General features: G+C 39.2%; 1 protein-coding gene and 1 pseudogene across 1 annotated transcript; both read right to left on the bottom strand.

Annotated features, from left to right (window-relative positions):
* Positions 1-2,118: 2,118 nt before the first annotated feature.
* Positions 2,119-16,946, bottom strand: LOC133738583 (signal peptidase complex subunit 1-like; annotated as a pseudogene).
* On the bottom strand, positions 11,442-13,384 carry LOC133737220 (O-fucosyltransferase 27-like). The gene is made up of 5 exons (XM_062164827.1): positions 13,358-13,384; positions 13,133-13,240; positions 12,645-12,954; positions 12,352-12,466; positions 11,442-11,784 (listed from the first exon to the last, which is right to left on the bottom strand). The coding sequence occupies exons 1-5, from the start codon at positions 13,382-13,384 to the stop codon at positions 11,442-11,444; spliced, it is 903 nt and encodes a 300-aa protein (XP_062020811.1).
* Positions 16,947-19,690: the final 2,744 nt, after the last annotated feature.

Genomic DNA, 19,690 nt, shown 5'->3' with positions numbered 1-19,690 from the left:
GCATCGAAAGATATCTTTTACACCAATCTCATGGCATCGCGTTGGCGCAGAGCTATACCTAGCTAACAAGTTCACAGCATATAAGATGTTCGGTCTTGTGCATTGATCTAAGTACAATAATGTGCCTATTATACTTAAGTACGGCACTTTTGCCTCTACCACGTCTTCGTCATCATCCTTTGGACGAAGAGGATCCTTTTGAGGATTAAGACTACGGACGATCATGGGCTGCTTGATGGCTTGACCTTGTCAAAACGCCTAAGCATCTATCAACATGATGCTCAAGTTCCAAACCGAGATATCATCATGTTCTCCCAAGATCCTTCATCTCAAACTCGGATTTCAAGTGTTCAATAGTTTCCTTTAACTCTTTAAGGGCTTCCAATGAAGATCATGTCCAACATGAACCGCGATAGAATCCGAAACTTGTTATGGAAACGTGCGGGCATTTACATATCCCTTCCTAATCAAGTAGTCACTTTAGTGAGCATTTAAACCTCATTGCAAACGCGCTCCGTGGTCTAGAGCCAATTGAATTGGGTAAATGAAGTTCACCATGAACTTTCATGTATATTCCGTATCTAGATCCCCATAGAGATAAGTAGTCACCACATTTGTGAGCTCCATGTTCAGTTATTCAGAAACTACCAAACTGACAAGGTAGTGGAGTGCAAAGACATCTATTACGAGAGAATATGTCTCATCGTAGTCGATTCCAGGGCATTTTGACAGAAGCCTTGCGCCATAAGGCGAGATTACCATATCTTTTTCTCATCACGCTTTCTAACGAAGACCCATTAGTCAACAGGTTTTATGTTAGGAGGTGTTGGCGTCACTGGCTCGAAAACCTTCCTCTTCATTAGATAACTTAACCTGGATCACATATTTTCATTTAGGCCAATTTTCTCTACGTTAGCATTCATCCATCAACGGAGCGTGGTTCGATATCATCGGACTCAACAAACTCATGTCTCATGTACATCATCAATTATGATGGAGTTTCTATCCCACGTCTCATGTACATTAGTGTAATTTTCATAGAGCTCTATATTCTCAAGAATAGGTTCTGACGTTGAGGCGTCCCCTAACGATAACCATAATTCGGAAGATTCTCATGAGATGGATTTTGAGTATCGATGATCTAAGGATTGGGTTGTGTCAAAGTATCCTTCAAACCCATGGGCCTCCCACACATCCTAGTTGGGGCCATGGACTGTAACGCCAGAGCGCCACTCTCCATGGCATTGGTGCCGTGCCTACTTCCATGTAGGGTGGCGTTACGTCCTCCCGTAGGGACATAGTGGAGACAGACCACGACAATTCCAGTTGAACATCTGTGTTCTTATCTCCCCCTAACGACGGGAAGACTGTCTCATCAAAGTGACAAGCCGCAATGCATGCGGTTAAGAGATCGCCTAGCAAGGGTATTAAGTTGCGGACGATTGTTGGAGTCTCAAATCCAACGTATTTGCTCATTCGTCAGTAAGGACTCATCTTAGTGCGATGTGGCAGCGCAATAGGCACATGAATGACATACTCAAAATATGTGTAAGTACGAAACATTGGTAGCCAGTCACTAACTGTAATGCAGAGATAGGTTGAGTGGTGGTGGGTCGTAGACGAATTAGCATTGCTGCATGCGATATTGCATAACCCCAAGCGGATATAAGGAGATTGGTGCGCATTACCAATTTCTGAGCTACCATCGTAGTCATTTCTGCGAGACCATTTAGGTGTGTACATAGGAATATGATGTCCAACATCAGTTCCATTGCAGTAACCACCGAAAGTCTTTGATGTAAACTCTCTAGCATTGTCAAGTCCAATTGACTGAATAGGATGATCCGGGGAGTGAGCTCGTCGTCATATGAAATGTACTAGGAATGTAGTATAGCAGCATGACAAGTGGACAATGGCACCATACATGACCAACGTGTTTGCGTGTCAACCAACATCATGAGATATTTAAATGTCTACAAGTTGATTGAATCAGTCCACAAAAACCCCACGGATTCTATGTAAGAAAAGAATGAATATTTTCATATCCTTTGCATAGGACAGTCTCAGTCCTAATTTCCTTAAGGAACAGGCTTTGTAAGACGAGTGAGAGGCCTTAGAAGAAACCAATGAGGATTTTGGTTGGGCCTGAGCCTCTAAAACGCTATTTGAAGCAAAGTTGGTGATTGCAACATCACTTGAGGCGCCATCACCATGATGGACACCATCCATGGTGTCATGGCCATAAGAGACGCCAACCATGGCGTCATTAGAGGGGACAGGGGCGGCCCTAGGCAGGCAGTGGAAGGCGGCGACACCGAGGGCAGTGGACGGTGGCGGCGCCAAGGGCAGTGGCGGCGGCGGTCACACTTAGTCCAGGAATCAACCTTTGATTCTTGCTTCATTTTGCTCGAAAGAATGGATGTCGTGTGATGTCTTTAGTAGACGGATCATCATATCATGACTAGGATGACCTATCCTGTCGTGACAAAGCTAATATGTGTCTAAATTCAAGAGATCTTATATCATGACTTTATTGGATTTAATAGCTCATACAATGACATACTGACATAGAGTCCACTAGAGAGACATAAACTTCTCTATGATGCACCTTTATTAGCAATCATTAGAGGTATTGCAAAGGAACTTATTTTCGTTCTCTAGCTACATGTGTTTCCGCATGAAATCCGTTGGCTCGAATGGCTCAATAGGGTTTGATTTTCCCTAGAAGCGTAGAAAGTTTTTGTGACAATAATCAAGGTGCCATTTGGCAAGCTGAATTTGGGCTATTCCATGTCCTTGAATTAATCCTGATGGCCCAGCCATCATAGTCACAAAATAATATACTCAGAATTAAATGGAGTCATAATGAAAAGAACTCGAAATTTTATTCATAAGCCAACAGAATACATCATTCATCATTGTTTCTTAACCATTAAGAGAATCTAATCCAAATGAACTAGCTAATGCAAAAAAATGGCAGTCGTCTATTTTCTTTCGGTACTCCAGGTGAGTAGAGAGATGTCGGTGGAGCGAGACTCGCTTAAGTACCACTTATCTCAAAACCTTCCTAGACATCACACTTACTTTGGATGAGCCTAGTTTGAAGAAAGACTAAACCATTGGCATTTACTACAAAACACATGGCAATTGCCTATTACATCTCTTGAAAAAATAAAAAGATTTAAACAGAATTGGCGATCTTTTGATCCCAGCCAGATTTGAAGTCTCCAACCCTTCACTCTAGATCACCTAGGTTCTTGATCTTCTTGTTCTACATAGTGAGCTTCTCTTGCTTAACAATATGTTTTGTAGGCGGTGACAATATCTTTACGAGCTCTACAAATGTGTGCCCAATGACCAGATAATCCACATTGAGAAAATTCATCTCTGTGCTCAAACTCCATTGATTGAGGCGCTTGTAATGTATTATGCCTGTGCATGGAGGATTGCCTCGCTCATGACTTGGTCATATGCCGCGTTTGGGAAATTGTAATTGAGATGGTAAAGGAATGGTTCCTTTAAGAGCCCTTGTTTGAAGGCTGTCAGCGCCATGTTTTTGTGAAGGTCGCAACACCGAGATGCCGAAGCCCTCCATCTTGTGACGAACTCCTTTAGTGATTCATTCTTCTGTACCATGTTTGACGCTAAATAGCTAGCTAGTATTGTAATATCCTACCGCTAAGAGGATGAATCGTGACAAGAAGGCGTTTGATAACGTGGAGAATAAGTCAATGGGTCCGGGTGGGCACTCGAAGAACCAACTTATTGCTCCACTATCCAGCGTTTCGCTGAACAAGTGACACAGGGTAGCGTCATCAAACCCCTTGTTGTTAGTTACCTTCTTGAATGTATCCATGTGCACGAAGGGGTCCGTTAAGCCTATATACTGAGCGATTTTTGGCTTTTTTGCTTACGCTAGCCTAACGATTTGTAAGATTCTTGTGGTAAATGGTCATGGCCTTTATGCAAAAAATGGGTTTTGGATTTCCCTGGGGCGCCTGCCTCTGTTCGGACCAGTCTTTGTCTTTCTTCCAACTACTGCATTTTTTGCAGGATCAGGGTAGTAACGTAGTTGGCAGGCCTTGCTTGTAAATTGTGTGGGGCCAGGTTTAGGTGCTGTCTGGGGGCTGGTGGATTCCCCTCTATTCTTGCTCGCCTTGCGCCAAGGTTGGTGCGCAGTTGTGACTCTGCATCCTGTTCCAACACTAGTCCTGGTGGAGGGCCCAATCCTACTAGCTCAGGGGGATTTAGGGAAACGCCCAGTTGAATTATTGGCGTTGACCTTATCCTTATCCCAGCGTTTAGACTAAGTCTCATGCTTCGCGAGTTCTCGCTCTGCTCTGGGTTAGCATTTGCGTTCAGCGCCTTCTTCAGGTCATCAAATTTGGACATCAGTGCAGCTACTTGCTTCTGGGTTTCCGCCTTTTCCCTTCTCTCTTGCTCTCGCTCTCTATTTGCCTTGTGGAGATCTGCTACTGCCAATTCTAGTTTAGTGGCAAGGTCTTGTCCTAGCTGTTGGCGGTTATTGCCAGGGAGATTTTCCACCACTGACTGGGTGTGCAAAACTAGAGGGGTATCTTGGGGTTCAACACCGAGGTTGATCGGAGTATTAAAGAGTGCGCGGTTGACGGCAACTGCAGGGTTAGTAGGTTGGGGGTTGGTGGACTGGTCCACTTGCCCATTGGCGACTTCCCCGCTACCGTTAGTCATGTTGGTTATGGTGGGATGCCCTTTTGTTCAAGAGTTCCCATAGACAGCGCCAATGTTAATGTCTCAGATTCAGCAGCAGCTAAATCTTGTTAACGCTGGTCCAAGTTTGGACCACTACTGAAGAAGTCGTAGCACAAACGCCACCTGTCAAGTAAAATACAAAAGGCGTCAGAGGAGACCACGGTTAGCAGTCTTCTCTACTCCGATGCCTAAGTCAAGCAATGTATTTATGTTAACAGAATAACGTTAGGTAAGTAATAAATGCGTAGTTAATGAGAAGAGAGGAGCGGACCTTTTATATGTGAAGGGGGAGACTGATCTCTTCTTTGTTTTTGATGTGGGACTGATGTGCTTTAGTTCCCAGCTTCTGATGCTTCAGCGAGGTGAGCTTGGCACGGCGCGTGGGGGCGCGTCAGCGATGATCTCGGGCTGAGCCGGAGCTCAGGTGATAGCCTGTTTGGCGGTGTTTCCGTAGGTCACACCCTTGATAGTTGCTGGTGCCGCTAGCAGCAGTATGAGAGTGGCTCATTATAGCTAATTATGTTTAGGCAAATACTCATGTAAGTACAAGAGGAACCATGTGTTTAGGATGATGGATGAGGATTGCTTATCCTTAAATCTTTGATTTATGGTTTATATATATCCCATGCACGGGATGGGTAAGACACTAAATACACTAATCATATTTTGTTTGTTCAATTTGAGTTCTCTGAGTTTGGAGTTCAAGACAACAGCAAAATAGCCAAAGACGAAGGAAGAAGAAGAGTGAAAAAGAAGGAGACTCCATATACAAAGTAATGAGGGTACAAAAGTCATTTTGTTGTGAACATTATGTCAAATGTCGTTTTACCCTCATATTTAACGGCAAATAGACAGAATTCTAACAAAAGTATCTTATTGGCCTGTTTTTCAAAATTCAAGTACCTAATTGATTGCGTTTAAAGTTCAGGTACCATCTAGTCTGGTCCTTGAAAGTTTAGACCCCACTCATGATAAAAACTCTTTTAGAAAAGACTGAAAATGTCATTCATCATATTTTGAAATTCGGAATGAGCATTTTTAAGTTCGAAAGGCATAACATTTCATTCATAATGTCCAAATAGAACATTAAATGCTGTTTTGTATTTGTCTTTTTCGGCAATTTGAATTTGTTAGAAACCATATTTCACGTCAAATTAACATTTGCTTGTACTGATTTTTTGGTATAGTTGCTCGTTTGTTTGGTATCTGACCCAGTTGAATGGTTCAATATCAACTCCAGTTTCAAACTTATAGAATCATGAACTTTCAAGACAACAATCTCAGAGGTTCCATCCCCAACACTACAGCCTCAGTGAGTTCTCTGTTAGAACTCCATGTTGGGCAAAATCACTTGGTGGTGAGATTGGAGGCCAGCATCTTTGCCAATTGCTTTAAATGTCAGTAGCAACATTTTCGAAGGACCAATTGGACTACTCTTCCGAGCTCACTGCATTAGAAATTTGGGACCTCTCTAAAAACCAATTCTCAGGTCAGATACCCTTATTTTTAGGGATCAATTGGTAGCCTTGACACAATTTTTACTTTCTAACAATCAGTTCTTTGATGTAATTCCACCATTTGATTCTTGGGTTAGGGTCAAAATATCCCAAAATACAGGTATCAGCAAATATGTGCCACACACAAATGGATCTTGTCCTCAACTATGCAGCAATGCCACAGAAGGAAAATGTAGAAGCAAAGAGAAACATATCCAAGTATCTAACAACAGAGAAAGAAAAGAAGTTATGTTATGGACATAAAGCATCTCCTGCTGTCATATTCTCTTCTCTCTACTCGGTCACTAAAAGTCGTTAATATAATCAGAGACCCTGGTCAGATTCAAATGAATTGGCAACATTACATACTTATACGTTTCACTACCCTGTTTCGTGTTTTACAACAATGACCATGATTAAGCATGATCGGTTGGAATTGAAACTGATGATGATGCAGCAAAAGTTCGACTACATGATCTATGCATCGAAGCTAAATGAGTAGTGAGTATGCAGTGGCATCGCCAAACAGTCTGATTAAAACTAATGCATGACAGCGAAGTGAGTAGTGACCCCTTTGAAATCACTTCATGAATCTACAAACGAGAAATAGATGCACACACTCGTTCAGAAAATATAGAATTATAAATGCTGAAAGGCTTCACCTGGCTCAAAAAAATTCAATACCACATAGATGAGTTCCGTAATTTTGTTCTGCTTGACAAGTATAATCAAAAGTCAGTACATCAATGAAATGTAATTTTAGGCATCTCCGGTCCTCAATTTTCGCTATCCATCTCCTCAGCAATATAATTAAGTTTTGAGTGAGAAGATGACTCAAATTGCCAGAAGTAATCAAATCTCACAGTGAAATGACATTTCATTCATTATATTCTTTTGCAATCCTGTCTGGCCATTTTCTTACATTTTGCCTGATTCATTTGATTCATAGTGAAATGTCATTTTCAAATAGGAGTGAACCCAATACCTAATGAATATTTCACACTTCATCAGCTTTCTAGAATAAAATCCAGCATATGCTCGTATCGCTGTATTTAAACAATTCTTCTCAAATACAGATTAGACTCAAAAGTAAAATATCAGAACCACATCTGGTGCTACAATTTTGACTATGAAATGCTTGTTGTAACTGTAACAACTTAAACCGACATTCTCTACTCTTCTTCACCTATCTAAGAGAATCCAACATAAAGTTACTGGTAGTAAGAGAATACTGCATCAACTACAACATGAACTAAAGAAGTGACACAGTCTACACCTCTCAGAATCAAAGTATCATCATCACAAGCATAACTGATGATGCAACTTTGAGCATGAAATGATTGTTGTCTGTTCCAAAAACAGACCCACATTCTATACCAATTGCCTTCCTCAAAATCTAACTGGGCACAACGGGGACTACCAGGTTCCCAACTACTACCAGTGGTACATCAAAAACCTATCTGAAAAGTTGACAGTCATCTATTAGCTTAAACATACACCTAATAAAATTGATGGCATCTTCGGTCCTTGCACCAAATTTTAGAACTAACGTACTGTAAACAGTTGACCATGAACAACAACACAAATTGGACTTTTTGGTTACTGTTGACAGTTCTCCTTTATAATCAAGAAATGCAACCATTAAAACTGTTTTGCCATCCTTCATAACAAAAATAGTGAAATGTACCCTCGACAAATAGAGATACCAAGGAGTAACCAAGAAAGGTTTTCTGCTCAATGTCAAAATGATAGAAAATAATAGGAACCAGCTTAACAAAGTTGGAAACAGAAGCACTTGCAGAATTATGAACTTACAACCTATGCAAGTACTTGAAAATTTCAAGCACGAGGGACCACCAATCTTTCAATTGTAAATTGATGCATGTCTCTCAGAATGATCAGAATGGTTCAATACCAGCTCCAGTTTCAAACTTGCAGAATCATGAACATACAAGGCAAGAATCTCAGAGGTTCCATGCCCAACAATATAGCCTCAATAAGTTCTATGTTGGAACTCCAGCTCGGGCAAGATCACTTGAATGGTTCAATACCAACTCCAGTTTCAAAGTTGCAGAATCATGAGCTTTCAAGGAAACAATCTCAGAGGTTACATCATGAGCCTCAATGAGTTCTCTGTTGGAATTTGGAACTCCATCTTGGGCAAAATAACTTGAGTGGTGACATTGGATGCCAACATCTTTGTAGATGGCTTCAAATCTCAGCAGCAACCTTTTCAAAGGACCAATCCAACTACTCTTTCTGAGCTCACTGCATTAGAAACTTGTGAACTCTCTAAAAACCAATTCTCAGGTCAGATACCCTTATTTTTAGGGATCAATCGGTAGCCTTGACACAATTGTTACTTTCTAACAATCAGCTCTCTGGTTTCCACCATTTAAGTCTTGGGTAAGGGTCAACATATCCGGAAATATGGGTATGAAGGCAACAATGCCAGCAGCAGAGAAGAAAGGAAGATCACATAAATTCAAAAAATAACAAATCCCTAAGAAATGCCTGATTTCTGCATGGACAACACAAACATAATAAAAAATGGTTCCTCAACCCCAACAAAAGCTTTGCAGGAGGGAGCACCAATCTTTCAATTGTAATTTCATGCATTTCTCTCAGATTACTAAATTTTTCATCATTGGGATTATTGCTTACAAAGACCCTATCAACCCCAACAAAAGCTTTGCAGGAGGGAGCACCAATCTTTCAATTGTAATTTCATGCATGTCTCTCAAATTACTAAATTTTTCATCATTGGGATTATTGCTTACAGAGACCCTATAAATTTACTATGTATTAAGCAGAGACAAATTGAAGGCTCTAATCCAGATTATATCAGAGAGACAGAGACTGATAACAACAGTGAACCCTATCAAATGGTAAACCATTAATGTGATAGTATAACAAGTGAGCCACTTCTTACATCTTAGAGGACTTCATGGACAATTGGGAACATCAAACACGATAACCATCATCCGAAATCCCAGCGACAAAGCCCACCACCGCAAATACCAATTTTAACTAAAACCACCTTTAGGTTGCCCTCCAATTTTCTCAATAACTCATAACAGAACCACTTGCTAAAGAAGTCCTAGCCGCAGATGCAACAAAAATTGATAAGTGGAGCTTAAATTGCAGACCTTAGAATAGATTGTTTAAGATTTGATCAAAAGATGTCCTAGCTAGTTGTGCTCAGTACCAGAATAAAAATTCTTTCCCTGCAACATATGAGCACTCTGCCTGAACACGGACGATTTTTTTAATTTTGATATGAGAAGTGGTACTATCCATCTGCATTCTTCTTAACAAGAAAATACAGGAAAAGGGAGAAAACAAAACTTCTCCCACCATCGAACCTTTGTCTCCATCAAATATCAGTTGGAATGGTCTGAATGGTTCAATACCAACTGCAGTTCCAAACTTAAAGAATCTTATCAACATAAACTTACAGTATCCCCAACACTTTGCCTCAATGAGTTCTTTGTTGGAACCTCATGTTGGGCAAAGTCACTTGAGAGGTTCAAACCAGTTGGAATGGTCTGAATGGTTCAATACCAACTACAGTTTCAAAGCTGCAGACTCTTATTAACATGAACTTACAAGGCAACAATGTCAGCAGTATCCCAACACTATTGCCTCAATGATTTCTTTATTGGAACCTCAAGTTGGGCAAAATCACTTGAGTGGCAACAATCTTATTAACATGAACTTACAAAGAAACAATCAGCAGTATCCCCAACAATATTGCCTCAATTACTTCTTTGTTGGAACCTCAAGTTGGGCAAAATCACTTCAGTGGTGTACCAAGGATGCCAACATCTTTGCAGATTGTTTTATATCTCAGCGGAAACATTTTTAAAGGACCAATCCTAACTACTCTTTCCGAGCTCACTGCTTTAGAAACTTTGTATCTCTCTAATAACAATTTCTCAGGTCAGATACCCTTATTTTTAAGGGATCAATTGGTATCCTTGACACAACTGTTACTTTATAAGAATCAGCTCACTGGTGTATTTCCACCATTTAATTCTTCAGTCAGGGTCAACATATCCGGAAATAAGATGCCAACATCAGGGAAATAAGGAAGATGACATGATTTCAAAATTGTGGAACTGTGAAAAGAGAAATGCCTCATTTCCGCCTGGACAGCACGAACACAATCAAAGAAGGCTCCTCAACCCCAACAAAAGAGGGAGCACCAATATTTCAATTGTAATTCCATGCATGTCTCTTAGATTACTAAATTTTTCATCATCCTACGACCATCACATTTTCTCTAAAGCTTACAGAGACCCTGTAAATTTACTCTTTATTAAGCAGAGACAAATTGAAAGCTGAATGCAATGTACATATCAGATTCAGATTATATCACAGATTCAAAAGCAAGTCACACACAATAGACTGAACCCTATCAAATGGTAAACCATTGATGTGATTGTGAAACAAGTGAGCCACTTATTACCTCTTAGACGACTTGTTTTTCAAAGTGAGGGCTGTGGTGGAGTGTTGGGATGCTTCTCAGCTTCAAAAGGGTCCAACCAGTTGAGAGGGTTTGCGATTAATTGGGGATGACCAATGACACTGCCAGCAAACACCAGAAACATCATCTGAAACCCACCACCATTAATACCAATAGCAGAATCTGCATCAGCTCCTCCGCTAGCTTTTGCCCTTTCCAATCCATCTGAAATTGAATTAAGCAAAAAACAGTATCAAACCCTAGACCAAAACGTGTGATCTGAAATCAAAAGAATCAAGATCCTTGTGAGATTCAATTCTTTACAGGTTTCTGTTTTGGCCCATTGAATTGATAAAGACAATTACTGAATTGGAAGTGCAGTGAGAAGAATTAAACAAAAAACATAAAGGGGAAAGCTTGACAATTTACCTTGTAGTGAAGCGAACAAATATCGATCTCTGGGAGCTGATGTTGGTATTCAATGCGAAATTGTCAAAACCTGCATTATTTAATGGAAACTAGTAAACCTTCTTCGCATAACCCAATACAAGCAAGTCATAGTCCAGAACCACAAAATGAACACCAAACCTTTTCCCACGAGAAATTTGTGTGCCTGTAGAGTATGGAGGCGAATTCATGTTGCTCACGTGTTTATGCTTGTTTCCCATTTTTCTCGTGTCTTTGTGTGTGCTTGTGTGGGTGTGTGTGCATAAAGTAAGAAAGAGGAGAGAGGTGGAGTCATCCTCCTATAAAGCTTCCTCATTTTTCTTGCCTTTTGTCTGTAATGTCAAATCATTCTCCATCCAAGCCGGACAAAAGTGCAAAATTCCAAGAGCAGCAATAACTTGAGAGTGACTAGGAGGAGTTGATGTTGAAGCATTGATGGATTTTCCAGCATAATCACACCTCAAGCAAGAACATTCAGGGACTGGATGAGGGATAAAAGACATTGACTTGGATACTGTGGAGGCTTCTAATAACCCATCAACCAATCTCTTTCTCAAATACTTGTGCACAGACATTAGCCATGTATGGTTTGCATGGTAGAGGTGGTCACTGATTTCTTCCAAGAGCCTGACGACTTCTTTTCTGTGTTCACGAAAACAACGAAAAATATAGAGAAAATAAAGTAAATCATCATCTTCTTATGTGCATATCTACTACTTTTAGAATTTGATGTGAATTCACAAATGTTATAGAAACGTATATCTTCATCAAGCAAGCAACCTGAGATTACTTTCTTTTCTATATATCTTATGTATACAGAAAATTTTTTGTGCAGTTAATGATTACAGATTCAGCTTATCCCAACTCACAGCTATCAAATATAGGAAAGAAAATAGCACAAAGTAGAAATTATGCCACAAGATAAGATTTGTTGTCTAGGAGCTAAATGGTCCCCCCACCCCCAAAGGACATAAAACAATTTGTTTCCATAAGCATATCACGCTTTCAAAGATTAAGGAACAAGAAACTAATTAAAATAATGCATTTGATCCTAAGACCTTCGCCAGGAATAGGCTAACAGCAGTTAACAAGTTCAAATTCTACCTTTTTCAATCTAATTCAAGAAAAACAAAATTCTATGACAATATTTACAAATTTTACTGATTGTGTGCATGTGCACGCAAACATATTCAGACATAGAAAAGTTACCTGTCTGGCCTGTATATTTTTGATGCAGCTGACTGATAGAGTCTAGTCCCATTACCATCACAATAAAATTTGGATGTCCCATTACCATCACGATAAAATTTGGATGTCCCATTACCTGTCGTGCAAAATTTGGATGTCCCTTTACTATCACGATAAAATCCAGGGATAAATACATCAGCTTCAACGCGTCACGTAATCAATTGCATCCCACAGTAGTTTATGAGCATTTGTCCTCAATTCCATAGCTGTACTATCAGGCTTATTATCACTCTCAGCGACCCATCCCCACCAACCTTCAATGTTATATGATCTGGGCCTGGCTGAAGGCGGTGGAAAAGGACGTGGCCCTACAGTTTTCCATGCTTCAACCTTCATCTCTTCCTCAACTGTAGGTGGACTCCTGGAATTACTTTCAAAGAGGTTAGCCTCATGACCATAAATCCTACTAAGCTCCCAGAAAATGCTGAGGGAGGTCCTATCAACAACATTTTTAAACATTGTGAGAAGAGGGATCAATTTCCTTTGGCCACCAAAAATTTCGCCCCCAGATACATATATTATTATGTCCCACAAGTATCCATATGCACAAAGAATAATACCAATCTGTAACAAAGGATAGCGGTAAATGCACAAAGAATAATACCAATCTGTAACAAAGGATAGCGGTAAATTTCTTGCTACGTATACTAGTAAATGTATAGGATTAACTAAACAGTGTTCACTTCATCCCTAGGATGAGTGATGAACGTTACTTTTGTTTTGTGCCTAATTGGTATCTCACCTCTTCTGGCATTAGTGGGCAAGAACCTTTTAGTCGTTGGTTTGCAGAATTCACCGAAAGATTCCTCTTGACAATCCCATGTTTTTTATCATCCACTGTGTGTACATCCTTGAGTGGCACCAACAATAAGTATAAAGTAATAAAGGCATAGAATTTTCCCTACAGTATGAATTATAAGATGGATGATGTTTTTGGCTGCAAGTGAGCCAAGTGGTAGATAAGTACCTTGAACCTCAGCTTGTTGAGGCTCATGAACGAGCTCGTATCAGTTTGGTAGCATTTGATTCATTTATACCTAGTACGTAAAGTCCCATAACCACTCATACAAGATCCTTTGTTTCATCAATATAAGGCCCTTCAACAGAAGGTTTTGTTAAGGTTGTATCTTATTAAAATTCTACACACAAATCCTGCACAAAGGGAACGATGCTAGATCAAGAACCTAATGCCATTTCAGAGCTTACCAGTCAATGAATCATGCCTGTCCATGTGAGCCTCATCCTCCCATGATCTCCAACCGTCAATCTATTCATAATATATAGTTATTTACATTGTCAAACACTGAGCCAAAATGGAAGCAATATTGGATATTCTACTCTCATATTTCAGTATATAACCAACATCTTAACACACATAACGTAGCAGTACAGTACAGGGAAGTGATAACATATCCACACACACAAACACAGCCAGCCACCCATACCATACCATATAATACTAAATACTAGGTGGAGATACTGAACTGTTCACATCTAAGGTTGAGGCAAGCGATGTTAATAGTGTAAAGGACCAAGCACATAGAATAACGGGAACATGCCTCCTCTATGTGAAAGTAGTCATAACATCTCAACTGTGGAACTAATACAGCAAGACCAATATAGACCTATACTCACTGTATTTCTTATTGATTGGTTTATGTTTCCTTTTTTGCTTTTATCGTGAATTATGCCAGCCCTTTCTTTCAGGGTTATCATAGTGAAATGAAACACGTTCTCACTTCTCACTCAGGGACACTAGTAAACTTTTTACTTCATAAACTTAATTTCATAAACTGACCACCAAAACCACTTTGGTTATCATGCACAACAATATTTGGATTTTCAGACCACTATTTCCTTAAACGAATCAGCCAGATGAGAATAAAATAAAACCGAGATTTCTTAATAGGAAGTAAATACAGGGACTATAAAAGTCAAACCTTCACTATAGCCCAGCAATATCGTTAAGCAGATGTAGGATACATGTGTTATTGCCATGACAAAGATGAAGCAGTGCAATTGCTCTTGATATGAAATGACTGGTATCGTGTAAGCCCCCTTAGGATCGTTGTGTTTTACTACGTAAGCAAAATCAGAATAATAGATGAACTGAAAACAGAAACAAAACACAGCAGTTTTATAGTGGTTCAGCCAAAACTTTAGCCTACGTCCACTTCATAATCTCTCTTGAGAGATTCACTAGCACTATGAAGAATTTAGGTGTTTACAAGTACTTATTGCAGATCCCTCAAACCCCTCAGTCTAGTTCTTATCTCTCTATCACCTTGACTCTAAGTTTTCTGCACTCTCTGTCTTCATTCTCAAAAAACCCCCTGCAGCTCCTACTTATAGGACATAGAAGCTGTTGATACAACATGGGATTAGGATTCCTAATCCTAATAGACTAACCTCTCTAAGCCTATTTTACAAATCCTAGCAGATTCTGAAAGATATACTTTCCTAGAACTTATAGAAAAGCTGCGCGCAAACTTCTTTCCTTTCTACACTTGGATTTGAATTCTGCATCCTAATTTTCCAGATTGTATCAACGAGCCAAAAACACAACAACTGGCTCATAACCCTGTTTAAAACCGAACAAGTTCTATTTAAACCAATACCATTCCATAAGGCACCAATTCCTTCGGAAAGAAGAAATCTAAAATAATTTCCTTCAGCATTTAAACCATTTTCAATAGTTCTACTTTATTCAGTTCGTATTCCACGAACCAAGTCACTACAGTGAATGAAAGAAAAATTATAGAGAAGAAAAGGCAAAAGCTAATTAATAGAGAGACAGTGGGGGGTGACGCAGATTACAGCCGTATCCCCAACACTATTGCCTCAATGAGTTCTTTGTCTCAAGTTGGGCAAAATCACTTGAGTGGGAACAACCTTTATTAACATGAACTTACAAGGCAACAATCTCAGCAGTATCCCCAACATTATAGCCTCAATGACTTCTTTGTTGGAACCTCAAGTTGGGCAAAATCACTTGAATGGTGACATTCCAAGGATGCGAACATCTTTGCAGATTGATTTAAATCTCCGCGGAAACCTTTTTAAAGGACCAATACCGACTACTCTTTCCGAGCTCAATGCTTTAGAAACTTTTTATCTCTCTAACAACAAATCTCATGTCAGATGCCCATATTTTTAACATGAACTTACAAGGCAACAATCTCAGCACTATCCCCAACATTATAGCCTCAATGACTTCTTTGTTGGAACCTCAAGTTGGGCAAAATCACTTGAATGGTGACATTCCAAGGATGCGAACATCTTTGCGGATTGCTTTAAATCTCAGCGGAAACCTTTTTAAAGGACCAATACCGACTACTCTTTCCGAGCTCACTGCTTTAGAAAATTTTTATCTCTCTAATAACAAATCTCATGTCAGATACCCATATTTTTAAATCTCAACGGCAACCTTTTTAAGGGACAATTCTGACTACTCTTTCCGAGCTCACTGCTTTAGAAACTTTGTATCTCTGTACTAACAATTTCTCAGGTCAGATACCCTTATTTTTAAGGGATCAATTGGTAGCCTTGACACAATTGTTACTTTGCAACAATCAGCTCTCTGGTGTATTTCCACCATTCAATTCTTGGGTCAGGGTCAACATATCCGGAAAATACGGGTATCAAGGCTAAAATGCCAGCAACAGAGAAGAAATGAAGAAAAAACAAATCCCTCAGAAATGCCTGATTTCCGCTTGGACAACACGAACACAATCAAAACAAGGTTCCTCAACCCCAACAAAACAGGGAGCACCAATATTTCAATTGTAATTTCATGCATGTCTCTTAGATTACTAAATTTTTCATCATTGGGATATATGAACATCAACCCTATAAATTTACTATGTATTAAGCAGAGACAAATCAAAGGCTGAGTGCAATTGTATATATCCGATTCAGATTATATCACAGATTCACTAACAACAGAGTGAACCCTATCAAATGCTAAACCATTCTTACTTTTCGAATTGAGGGACTGAAATTGAAATTGAGGATACCAATTTGCCCACCACCGCAAATACCAAGTTGCCCTTTCCAATCCATCTGAAATTGAACTTAGCAAAAGCAGTATCAAAACCCTAGATCTGAAATCGAAAAGAATCAAAGATCTTTACAGGTTTGTGTTGAATTGATGAAGAAAAAACCGAATCGAAGAATTGAACAAAAGAAGAGAAGGGGGAGAGCTTCAGAATTTTACCTTGTAGTGGTGAACCCAAGCTAAATCCATCTCTGGGAATGGGTCTCTGAATGTTTTCTCTCTCTAGAAAAACAGAGAGAAACCCAAACTTGAGATTCAAAATTGAATGAGAAAACCCACCAAACTTTATTTATTTTTCAAACAAAACAATGTCGGCAACTCGGCAGAACAAAATGTAACGGCTCTTTTCTGTAGCTCTTTTCAGATGGACGTGTGATGATTTACCAAACTATTGAGAAAATGTATAATTGCTCCTAACATTTGTTTCTCTCACTGGGGCAATGACAAACTTGATTTGGAATATATGGCGTTATGCTGCGATCATCAAATTGAAGGGTAAGCCTAATTCTTCGAGTGACTTATCTTTATGTTCATTGGTTTAAAGAGAAAATGGAAATCAAATGGTTTTTGGCAGCTTATTGACCTTCACCAAATGATTTGTTACATACTTCAAGATTATTGTCCTTGGCATCATTCACATCCGAAGCCTAGCTAGACCTCCAAACTCAATGCCCGAATATCTCAACAAAATCGTTGTAGGGTTGTTGACATAATCCATATCTTGAGCAACATGTTACTTGAAACGATTAAAAATTTAAATCATCGAAAAAAAAGTATGTACGTTGAGTTTTGCAAAAATATTGTTGTGGAATTAATTTAGGTAGTTTGCTAAGTTACTATTCCACTAAAAGGGATTCAACAGTGCACTACAGTACAGAATATCACAAAAGACTTGTGTAATGAATGGATCTATCCTATGTACCACCATGATTTCATCACAAATTCTTGTCTGTCTATAGATGGCAGCGGAAGGATATGTAATGGTCATTCTAATCTAACATTTTTTATCAATGAAATCTATGATGATGATTTATTCAAAAAACATCACAAAAGACTTGTATTTAATTGTACTACTCACTATGTACAAGACAACACACACCTAACAATTTTGTTCAAATCTTCAAGGCCAAAATAAGGTTCATGAAATTTTGACCTAAGATAGTGTATACTCAGCACTTTATGCCAAGTGAAACAAACTCCCATTTCAATTTCCCACAAAAACTTTAAAGATTCCACCCTGCTAAAGCAAACTCCCTTCCACAATGGGAAGTAGCTGGTGCATCATTGGTAGTGATATGATGTGATCAAGTTGTTTCCTTTCATTTATGTATGTTATAATGCTATGATATGTTTTCTTTTGCTAAAATATTTTACATGTTGTTTTGATACTTTAGGTAGATTGAATTCAAATTCAAAAGTTTAAATTTGGTGTAACAAATGCAAAAATTAGGGGATTTTGATTTGTTTCCCTTATTTACCTGAAAAGGTAAAAATAGACAAATGAAAATAGTCAAAGCACCGCAATTAAAAGCAAAAAATGGATGAACTGCATCTAATTATCACCTAACAAATTGGACTTGGAATCTTATTATAACAACAAGAAATAGGCGCCTATTGAAGAAAATAGTGCATGAAGATCATATATACGAGGTGAACGAGTTGTATGTTGCTGAAGCTCTTCAGCTCTTTCAATTATTTGGTTTTGGATTCCACCCATACCCCAAGTACCTACTGTGCAAAAGCAAATATCTTGTGCAGGAATGCATAATAACAACTCAACTTGATGAATGTGGTTTTCCATCCCAACCGGGCCCTTTGCAGCATATGACAAGTTCCGATTCAGTTTCATGAAAATATCCTCGACAATTGCCTCCACTAGTTCATACTCATGTCTGTGACCTGTTGGTAAATTATAATTCCAACCTTGTAAAGATTGTGGGTTTGATTCTCATTGACATATGTAATGATGGGGTGGGGCTAGGATTTTTTTGATTGCATGTACGTTACCATATCACCATAATTTGATGAATTTGTGCACACATGAATGGTACCTATATTATGTATTAGATCAAATCATTGGCGCCTTAATTGGTTAACTAGTCTAGTGCAATCATAAGTTTCATTGTAATCAAATTGTTCCTTAAACTTTCATCTTTACAAAACCCAATCATTCACATTAATCTCAATTTTTCCTTTATCGAGCTACAGCTACTTAAGTCCCAAACCAATTACAGCATCCAATAAACTCCAACACATAACGGTATCTTTCATTGTGGTAATATAAATAAATATATATATATATATATATATGAGGCCGGATCGAGAGCGGACGTCCGCAACCCAGAAAAAGTGCGGACGTCGCTCCTCCGGCGTCGGGAAGGCGACGATCTCTGCGCTACAGGTGCCGGACGCACCCTCTGGACATCCGGACGACCTCGAGCAAGCGGCGAAGGCGAAGGTGATCGGAAACTCAGCGGTGTGCTGCGAGCTCGCCGGAAACCATGGAAGCCCATCGAGCTCGACGTCGATCCCTTCGTCGACGACTCCAGCCGCTTCTAAACTGCTCCACGTCGTGGCCTGGTTCCGTCCGGCAGCAGAAACGCCGCCGTCGCTGCTCGATCGAGGCCGGAGGAGCGACGTCCGCACTTTTTCTGGGTTGCGGACGTCCGCTCTCGAACGGTTTTGTATATATATATACTTTTTTTTTGTGGTCAACATACATCTGTATATATACCTAGTGTACCAAAAGAAAATTAGAAAGCAGGGCTGCGATTTCAAGATTGGGAACCTCCCTTTCAAAGCTCCACTTCGCAAGAAAACTCGGAATCTTCTGACCACAAAAGAGAAAAAAAAAAACGACCACAAATTGAAGGGGAAGGGGACCTATGAATCAATGATAACTTATTGAAGTCATACTTGATGTGATCAAGTTGTTTCCTTTCATGTATGTATGTTTTATAATGGTGTGATATGTTTTCTTTTGCTACAAATGTTTTACATGTTGTCTTGATGCTTTAGGTAGATTGAATTCAAATTAAAAAGATTAAATTTGGCGTAACAAATGCAAAAATTAGGGGATTTTGATTTGATTCCTTTATTTACCTGAAAGTTAAAATTGATAAATGAAAAATAGTCAAATTAAGGACCGCAATTGAAAGCAAAAAAAGTGGATGAACTGCATCCAATTATCACCTAACAAATTAGACTTGGAATCTTATTAGAACAACAAGAAATAGGCGCCTA

The sequence above is a fragment of the Rosa rugosa genome, chromosome 3 (genome assembly GCF_958449725.1).
Source record: "Rosa rugosa chromosome 3, drRosRugo1.1, whole genome shotgun sequence".
NCBI classification, from domain to species: Eukaryota; Viridiplantae; Streptophyta; class Magnoliopsida; order Rosales; family Rosaceae; genus Rosa; species Rosa rugosa.
The sequence above is the reverse complement of the archived record's forward strand: the minus strand, read 5'-3'. Positions and strand labels throughout refer to the sequence as shown.